Raw genomic sequence first — 9644 nt, 5'->3', positions numbered from 1 at the left:
GGATGGAGCTGTGGAGCTGCAACAGGAAATCTCACTGACCAAAGCAGAGGAAAAGTTAGCCATTATAGACTGTCATTTACACATAAGCTGCTGGGACTACATCCACTGGTATCAGCAAAAAGATCGAGAAACCTTAAAGAGAATTCTGTATGCTGACATTAATGATGGATCTGCCAAAAATAATGTTGGTTTTGAATCCATAAAATCAGAAAAGAAAGCATCAAATCATTTTGTTTTGAAAATCACCAAGCTGAAAAAAGAGCATTCAGCGATGTATTACTGTGCTTGTTGGGTCTGGAGCTCAGTCAGCACAGTAAATATAAAGACTGAAGCTTTGCACAAAAACTGCAGGGTTCCTGTCTTTATCAGAAACCACAAAATTGTCTCTAAACTTTATATAAATATACTACTGTAGCTCAAACAGTAGAGCATGGTGCTAATAACACCAATGAGTTTGATTCAGGGAATACATGAAATGATCAAATGTATGAATGCAATGTAAGCTGTGACTGCCAAATGCATAAATGTAAATGTTTACATTACATGGGAATTTCACTTTTATTTTTTCCAGAAATAAACAACGTAACCAGATTCCGCTTACTGTTCTTGAAAAACGGCTCTGAGCCTGAGCTGCCATCCTTCATGAACCTCAATACAAACTCAGATTAACATAAGGACGGGAAACAGCCTCCCATTTGTTACCCATATGCAGTTGATAACAAAATATATTATGATAGTTTTAAAGTGCTATTAGATGAAAAACTGTATAATTTGCAAGTGCAAAGGGTAATAGACAAAAATCAACTGATACTGAATATGAAAACCTGAAAAGAGAAATTGGGTTCCGATGCCGTTCGCTGACATAAATCTACATTTTTTTATGTTTTTGAAAGAAGTCTCTTATGCTCTCCAAGGCTGCATTTATTTGATCAAAAATAAAGTAAAAACAGTATTTCTGTGAAGAAAAATGGTACAAAATAAACAACGTAACCAGATTCCGCTTACTGTTCTTGAAAAACGGCTCTGAGCCTGAGCTGCCATCCTTCATGAACCTCAATACAAACTCAGATTAGCATAAGGACGGGAAACAGCCTCCCATTTGTTACCCATATGCAGTTGATATCAAAATATATTATGATAGTTTTAAAGTGCTATTAGATGAAAAAATGTATAATTTGCAAGTGCAAAGGGTAATAGACAAAAATCAACTGATACTGAATATGAAAACCTGAAAAGAGAAATTGGGTTCTGATGCCGTTCTGTTCACAAATAGGGTTCACTGTCCCTATGCCATCTAAGCTGCTCAAAGCTCATTTTCTTTTTTTTTTCAGAGAAAGTGCCACATTGTGTACAAGGAAGTCAGATCTATTACCAATCGTTTTGTTTGCAAGTAGCATATTAGGTTTTTGGACAAGACTTTATGTATGCTGACATAAATCTACATTGTTTTAAAACAGTATTTCTGTGAAGAAAAATGGTACAAAAGCTGTCACTGGAGTGGTACTTTTTCAAAAGTTACACCTTTGTACCTAAAGGGTCCATGATATACATAAGGACGGGAAACAGCCTCCCATTTGTTACCCATATGCAGTTGATAACAAAATATATTATGATAGTTTTAAAGTGCTATTAGATGAAAAACTGTATAATTTGCAAGTGCAAAGGGTAATAGACAAAAATCAACTGATACTGAATATGAAAACCTGAAAAGAGAAATTGGGTTCCGATGCCGTTCGCTGACATAAATCTACATTTTTTTATGTTTTTGAAAGAAGTCTCTTATGCTCTCCAAGGCTGCATTTATTTGATCAAAAATAAAGTAAAAACAGTATTTCTGTGAAGAAAAATGGTACAAAAGCTGTCACTGGAGTGGTACTTTTTCAAAAGTTACACCTTTGTACCTAAAGGGTCCATATTGGTACACCTGATTAGTCCCTAACACCCCAGTGACAACTTTTGTACCTTTATTTTTGAGAGTGCGATTTAAAATAACTCTTTTCTATATTAATCTGTTTCAAAATGTAATTTATTCCTGTTTTGTCAAAGCTGAATTTTCAGCAGTCATTACTGAAGTCTTCGGTGTCACATGATCCTTCAGAAATCATTCTAATATACCGATTTGCTGCACAATAAACATTTCTTATTATTTTCAGTATTATTTTCCGTGAAATGTCCATTAGAAACATTTCTGAAGTATCACGTGACACTGCGGTAATGGCTGCTGAAAATTAAGCTTTGCCATCACAGGAAAAAATGACAGTTTAAAATAGAAAACAGTTATTTTAAGTTGTTAAAACATTTCAAAATGTTACTAATTTTACTGTATTTTTGATCAGTTAAGTCTTGGCAAAGCATAAGAGACTACTTTCAAAAACATTAAAACCGCCTATGCTAATTTTATATATGTGTAATACTAAAGCACAGAGTAGATGCTGTAGAATCTGTCACATTTGAATCATGAACCACAAAACAAACTCAGATTAACATGAAGGCCGGAAACTTAATATCATAAACCTCCCATATGACCTCCCCTCATCCCAGAATGAAGACAGAAGCTCTCCAGACACTCTCTGCCATCATGAGTCTTCAAATGCAGTTATATTTTTTGTTTCTCATTTACCTTTTATGTAAAGGTGAGTCTTCTCATTTTGAAGTTTTCAATATACCATTATTTTCTCTGTTATAATTTTCAAGTTATACACATTAACATGATATTTATATCAGCTATTATATCTTACCTAGGGCAACATACTGTTTTTAAGTCAAGTCTGATTGTTATTTATTTTATTTTTTTTGCAGTGGATGGAAATGTGAAAATGCAACAGAAAATCTCATTGACCAAATCTGTGGAAAAGACAGTTGTTATAGACTGTAATTTTCCATCAGACTGCATTGGCTACATTCACTGGTATCAACTAAAAGAGGGACAAACCTTAAGAAGAATATTATATTCATCAATTTCAGGTGGAGCCACAAACAATGATGCTGGTTTTGAATCATTTAAAATAGATAGGAAACCGTCAAATTTGGCTCTGAAAATACCTGAACTGAAAAAAGAGCATTCAGCGGTGTATTACTGTGCCTGCTGGGTCTCAGGCGGCACAGTAGTAATAAATATTAACACACTGTACAAAAACTCAGCAGGCTGCTTTAATCTGAAACCACAAGCCACAAGTTTTTATGATATAAAAGCCATCTGCTAAACACTGAATCAATGAATTTCATGCACTATAAATAGTGTTTGCTGATCCTGAACACTTGGGAAAAGAAGGACAAGGTTTAAAAGGGCAAGGAATGACATTTTAAATGATGAAGGACAAATGTGCTGATGAATAATAAGAAACTGTAAGCTGTAGCATTTAAGGAATCAACAGAATTGAACTAGCTGCTCAGATAAGCAGACAAAAGGCCTTCACTTGAAATCATTTTTAAATTAACTGATTAATATTAATTTTTTACTAAAAGTTTAGTGGGTCCCCTTAGCCACAGCCCACCGTGTTCCCACTGTGGAGTCAAATCCCAGCTTGTTGTCCGGCCATGAGTCTGTTGGAAGACTTGTAAATAAACTATTGCAGTCCCTACTGGTAACAGAGTGATATGGCACACAGTTATTGCTGGATCTGCTCAATGCAGAAGTAATTTAAAAGTGTTTTAGCACCTCAGTGACCAAAATCAAGATTAATATTCATTTTTTTCTTTCTTAGCCAATATTAAAAACTCTACAGGGATTTTCTACAACATGAAGCAACAGCAGATGCTCTTTTGCACAAGCTGAACCTTTTTGTTCAAGAACAAATGACTGTGGGTTACAAGAAAGTCTTTGGTTCGGGTACAAGACTTTATGTGACAGGTAAGAAAAAATTCATATAATTAAGGTCTTCTAGGCAGATTTTAAGCATTGTAAACTTAATTTCAAACCAATTACTTGTGTAATTCAGCTGGAGACAGAGAGAAGAATAGCTAGAATAGCAATTCCACACTGCTTAACTAGTGTGCTTGTTTGCGTAAAAAAGGAGAAAATATGTTAAAGTCATAGTTCACTCAAAATGAAAAGTCTGTCATCATTTACTCCCCCTCATATCATTCTAAACATGTATGACTTTCTTCTGTGGAACATTGTTTTGCCCATACAATGAAAATAAAAAGGGGTTCAGTGTTGTGGAGCCCATTGACTTTCATTGTACAAACAAAAACAGTAGAAACATTCTTCAAAATATCTTTTGCATTATATAGAAAAATAAAGTCATGGATTTTGAATGGCATGACGGTGACAGTGACATTATTTTCATTTTTGTGTGAACTATACCTTTAAAATAGTGTAGACCATCAGGAACAATGGTCTAAATCAATTATATACCAGGCTAGAAGGTTTTGGATAGTTCAGAAGTATTTGTAATAGACTTAATCTGAGTGGGCTACTGGATCAAAAGATTTGGATCTGGAACTCGGCTGATTGTAACCGGTAGGAAACAGTGTCAGAATTTCTTCAAATGCATAAAATTATATAATTTTTAAGTAAAAACTTTGCCAGTCATCCTTTTTTTTTGTTGTTGTTGCTTATTTGCTCACTGATGACTGAAGCTATGTTCAACGTGTTTCTCTCAAGGTTCACAGGTTAAGTCACCAAAGTTGTATGGATACCTACCGTCAAAAAAATACATTGACAAACATGACAAACAGACAATGTTATGCCAGGCAAGTGGCATGTTTCCTGACTTGGTGAAATTCACATGGAAAAAAAAGAGCGAAACAGGAGACTGGACGGATGTACCAGAGGAAAATGTTGTGGAACAGAATAACAAAAATGCAGTCACTGTGACAAGTATGATGATTATAGATAAAAACACGGCCGAAAACAACGACTACCAATGCATTGTTGCCCATGAGGGAAACACTGATAAACCCCAAACTCTTGAAATGAAGAGAGGTAATTTGAAGAAACTTTGATTTACTACAAATTCCATGGAAATAAAGTTGAATACAACTGATACGGTTTTAGACACAGAGAGCTTGGATTATAAATGATTATTTCTTATTATATATGAAAACCTCATTAAAACCTTAATTAAATCAAAGAATTAATTAGAATTAAAAGTATGTTTTTATTTGAGTTAAACATTACAGTGTTAACATATGGATGAAACTGTAAAATTGTATGACATTCAGAAATACATGTGTGTGTGTGCGTATTTAATTTTTGTGACTGTATTGTTATATTTTAGAAGACAGTAACCCATCAAAAGAATCTAAAGTTGATCAGAACCCACCAACATGTGCACCCAGCACTGAGGAGACCATAAAAAAGCAAATATCAGGTGAATAAATGAAAAATTAATAGATAACTATATATACATTTGGATGGATTTTTTTTTTTTTACTATTTTTGTATTTCAAAATCTTATTTCCAAGCCAAAATGTAAACATTTAAATTATATTTTTGAGAGTGTGATCATTTGTACATTTTCTTTTTATGTTTCAGAAAGTCATTTAACCGACTGTTATGATTATTATAGAGTCACTGAACTATTCTGATCTAACTGATCCTATTTGTCTTAATACTTTTATTCACACTGTACCTTAATGGACCAAAAAGAAAAGAAAAAAAACGTACATTGTCAAAACATTCCTGCTAAAACACCCATCTGTGGGACGCCTAAGTTTACTTCACTATATTACAATTAAATCCTAATCTAATCATGACAAACTATATATCGTTGGAAAGGTCTAAGGCTCCTAAATAGTTATTTTACCAATGTTTTTGTTAAAAATTATGTAGGAAAAGTAATAGATTACTTTTTGACAAGAATGCACCTCAAAAATCTACATCATAACAGGAGTTCTGCTCTTAATAATTTTTGACAAGAGTGCACCTCAAAAATCTACATATACAGGAGTTCTGACCTTTGTCAAAAAAAGTCTTCTTTGTTGCCTTTTTCTCTGTCGCACTTTAGAAATCATCAGAAATGATATATCAATTGAAAACTTTAAATCTCAAAATTCATCCTTCGAAACCCATTTTAAAATCAAACATTGCATTACCATGAAAATGGTACATCAATATCATGTTACAAAATGTTTTCGTTCATGAATTATAAAAATTTAAGTTTGGTTCTATGTTCAAAAATGTGAGTGACAGTTAAGGGGTTAATTCACATGTATTGTTACCTAAGATCCTGATGTTGATCGAAAACATAATTTATGCAGATATGTTATGCGTGGTACCTATATATAGTATGAATAAAATTATTAACATGTAAATGTTTTTCATAAAAGCATTTAACTTTTGTTTTGTTTTTTTACAGGAGATTCAGAGCAAATACCCAGTATGTTCCTGTTTGTCTACGCATATGGTGTCATGCTCATGAAGAACGGAATATATTTTTGTGCTGTGTCTATCTTTCTATTAAAGCGAAAAGCTGGAAGAAAGAAAGACGAAAGCTCTTAGAGATTTAATGCTAAGATAAGATAAATATCAAGCAAGCAAAGGTTTATTATATTTCGCTGACTAAAGCATAGATGCATATCTATATATTATCTCTGCTTAACCGTATTGCTTTTAAATTCGTTGTAGATCTGCTTTGCAACATTTATTTTTGTATCTTTGAAATGCAATATTTAGATTTTTAAAAATGTGTAATGTACCCAAATTTAAAATGTGTTTTGTTTTCCCATTGTATTCAGTTTTTTTTTGCATTCTCAGAATAAAATCTGCTCATAAAATAAATGAAATGTTATTTTTAGATGTGTAATAAAAGGAATTCTCTATAAATGCACTTTTTCAATTCTGAAAAATGAAACTCTTTTAATAAATCATGCTTGTGTGAGGTTATCTTAAAAATACAAATGAAATGATCATATAAAAAGATGATTGCCTTTATGCATTTTATCCTAGACATTATCAATAAATCAAAATACCAATAAAATACGGTATGTATCAGATAGGAATTTAATTCGGTGCCAATAATTCATATCAACATCATAAAAATACTATAATAATAATAATAATAAACTTGACTATTAATGTCTGCTAAATTACTGCCGAAAATGTACAATTTTCCGGTAACACTTTACAATGTTTCATTAGTTAACAGTAGTTAACTGTATTAGTTAACATGAACTAAGCATGAACAATACTTCGACAGCATTTATTTGATCTTAGTTCATGTTAATTTGAACATTTACTAATACATTATTAAAATCAAGTTTTATTTGTTAACATTAGTTAATGCACTGTGAATTAACATGAACTAACAATGAATAACTGTATTTTCATTAACTAACATTAACAAAGATGAATAAATACTGTAACAAATGTATTGTTCATTGTTAGTTAATATATTAAACTAATGGAACCTTATTGTAAAGTGTTACCAATTTTTCTATTTAAAATTTACTAAAACTGAATAACACTTTACGTCTTTATATGGTTTACTACGCTACAAAAGAGCATTTCTTGTATCTGTTCAAAACATTAATTACGTTTAAAGATCCAAACCCTTGACATGAATGTGAAAACATCACGATGGTGATTGAAACTGCTGCGGTAGGAAAATGTGGTTGGGTATGTACACACCACAGGCGGAGGCGCTTACTGGAAAGAAAACATGCAGCCGTTTAACCTCAGTATGATTGGCTGATCATTTATTAGCGGCTGCAGGGTGTTTGTCTTGTTAATCTAAGCTGTTATTTGTGGGCGAGGAGGTTGCACTATCCGTGAGAGCACAAACTGACTCTCAGCTGGGGCTTCCGCTCCCCTCGCTTTCAGGCTGTAGAAACGCATGCATAAAGACTCACATTTAATAAAAGCAGTAATTGTTTTAATGCATAACGAAAGAAGAATACAATCTGCCATCATCCTGCATACTTGAGGCTTTGTGATAGGTACATACTGTATGGAGATTCTCAAATTAATTTAAGAAAACCGGAGGTCCCAGACCTGCACCAGGCACATAAGCCCTTATTAAGTAAGCATGGCACAAGTAAACTCAACAGGAAGTAGATTTCACTTACTTAAATAAGATGATTTAGGAATGCTTCCTGAAGTGGAGCCAAAAAAACATAAATCCATGCATCATCACAAGTCATATATTTCTTCATTTAAGTGCATTTCATGCAAAACTAGGCAAGTCCTTTATTTTACAAGTAAATCAAGCCTATATCATCTCTCTGTTCATTCCAAAAACTCACAGACTGGCAGAAAACGCATTAAAAAAATAAAACAGATGGGAAAAACATGAAATCTTCACAGTGCAGACCTGAGACTATACTGCTATTCACATTTAGGTCCTCTCCAGTGATGTATGTGAGATCAGAGTTAATACACATATGGAGCTTATAGCATAAACGTGAGACGGCAGTCGTTTTGTTACACAGAAGCAGTTGAAGAGTGTCATGTGAAAACAAGCTAAATGTCGTGTTCAACAGTGATATCATTTGATGGTTAAGTTCAAAATACACATTAAAATCCTTCATTTTTTCAATCCATACTGCATAAACCATAGGTTTTGTTTTTTTGTTCAGTGGAAAAAAAATTAAGACACACAAAAAATCGATTGCACTAAGAGCTTGTGTGGGCAGATAGAGACAGATAAACAAACTGCTGATCATGGTGATAGTAGATCTAAGGCAGAGCGACTGTCTAGTTCTGGTCACCCATGTACAAAAACCCATATTAAGACACACGGCGCGAGGTCGAGCAGCGCTGGAAGAGTTGTACTCTGAAAGTCAGTGTTTAATCTGAGCTCCTAATAAAAAAGCAAAATAACAACCTATTATTTACATTATTTAGATTAGATCAACTGAGGAAGAAAAACATTTGATAAAATAACTATTCATATTAATATTATTAATATTAATACCTGCTAGACGATGGGCTTCTCAAGATCATGTTTATCATCAAGGTCTTCATCGGAGTCTACAGAAGCAAAAGATCATATTAGTGTGATTAACATCAATGTTCGCATCAGAACATGGCTGTTGTTTGCACACAACAAACAAGCCGAAAAAAAAACACCAGTGAAGATGTTTATATAAATGCACAAGGTATGTAATATTCATAAAAATATTCAAGCTTTCAATTTTTTCCTATTAATAAAGTACACATAAATCTGTTGTTTGTGATGCTTTTCTAAGCAACAACTGAAAAACTGAAATAATATTGAAAAATGAATATATATATAAACGTTGAGTAAGTATTCATTCTATTTAAAAGCTCTGTTTACTAAGATGAACATCTTTCTGAAAAAAAAAAAATCAGCACAGTAAAGTGATCTTTTTTTAGCATGTGAATCTAAAGCATACAAAGGCATAGAGTGATGCAAAAGACATGTGCGATTGTTTAAAACGAATGCATAAAATATAAAAGGGACACATAGTGTAGCAATGTCAAAAAGAGTTTAGTTGCCCACAACGGACTGGACACCGCTGATTCAATTATCAAGAAGAGCAAAGAAAGAATAGAGAAGCACAAACAAAACAAAACAAAATTTTAAAAAAAGCTGTTAAACTAGAAATACTGTAAATGAGAAAATCTAGAGATCTACTGAAGATTTTTTCAGGATTCTTTAATGATTTAATGATTTTGTTTGGAAGATTATAAATGTCTTTACTGTCACTTTTGATCAGTTTAATGCATCCTTGCTAAA

The 9644-nt window shown here is 32.9% G+C and overlaps 2 protein-coding genes across 4 annotated transcripts in view; one reads left to right on the top strand and one right to left on the bottom strand.

Moving 5' to 3' along the window:
• The first annotated feature begins 2893 nt into the window (after positions 1-2893).
• Positions 2894-6636, top strand: LOC107751581 (uncharacterized). 2 transcript variants are annotated; one of them, XM_016567324.1, is made up of 5 exons: positions 2894-2908; positions 3705-3850; positions 4607-4927; positions 5223-5315; positions 6303-6636. In XM_016567324.1, the coding sequence occupies exons 2-5, from the start codon at positions 3796-3798 to the stop codon at positions 6443-6445; spliced, it is 612 nt and encodes a 203-aa protein (XP_016422810.1). In that variant the 5' UTR covers positions 2894-2908; positions 3705-3795; the 3' UTR covers positions 6446-6636. The 2 variants fall into 2 exon arrangements, with proteins under 2 accessions (XP_016422810.1, XP_016422809.1); XM_016567323.1 differs by lacking the exon at positions 2894-2908 and having other exon boundaries at positions 3206-3850.
• A 1873-nt stretch (positions 6637-8509) lies between these two features.
• Positions 8510-9644, bottom strand: part of LOC107751580 (MLN64 N-terminal domain homolog) — a 9185-nt gene continuing 8050 nt past the window's right edge. For both annotated transcript variants that reach the window (XM_016567322.1, XM_016567321.1), the window contains 2 exons: positions 8859-8914; positions 8510-8744 (listed from right to left, as the gene is read on the bottom strand). In XM_016567322.1, coding sequence (XP_016422808.1) covers positions 8862-8914 — 53 coding nt within the window. In that variant the 3' untranslated portion in view covers positions 8510-8744; positions 8859-8861. The remainder of the gene's footprint in view (positions 8745-8858; positions 8915-9644) is intronic.

This window comes from Sinocyclocheilus rhinocerous, unplaced genomic scaffold (genome assembly GCF_001515625.1).
Source record: "Sinocyclocheilus rhinocerous isolate Xijiao unplaced genomic scaffold, SAMN03320098_v1.1 scaffold3000, whole genome shotgun sequence".
Lineage (NCBI taxonomy): Eukaryota > Metazoa > Chordata > Actinopteri > Cypriniformes > Cyprinidae > Sinocyclocheilus > Sinocyclocheilus rhinocerous.
Note: the sequence above shows the minus strand (reverse complement) of the source record. Positions and strands in the feature narration are given on the sequence as shown.

Bases quoted from the DNA above. Each gene is read 5' to 3' on its own strand.
- LOC107751581 (XM_016567324.1), top strand. From the start codon at position 3,796: ATGACTGTGGGTTACAAGAAAGTCTTTGGTTCGGGTACAAGACTTTAT. The intron at 4,928-5,222 runs GTAATTTGAAGA...GTTATATTTTAG, and splicing joins AACTCTTGAAATGAAGAGAG to AAGACAGTAACCCATCAAAA. The intron at 5,316-6,302 runs GTGAATAAATGA...GTTTTTTTACAG, and splicing joins CATAAAAAAGCAAATATCAG to GAGATTCAGAGCAAATACCC.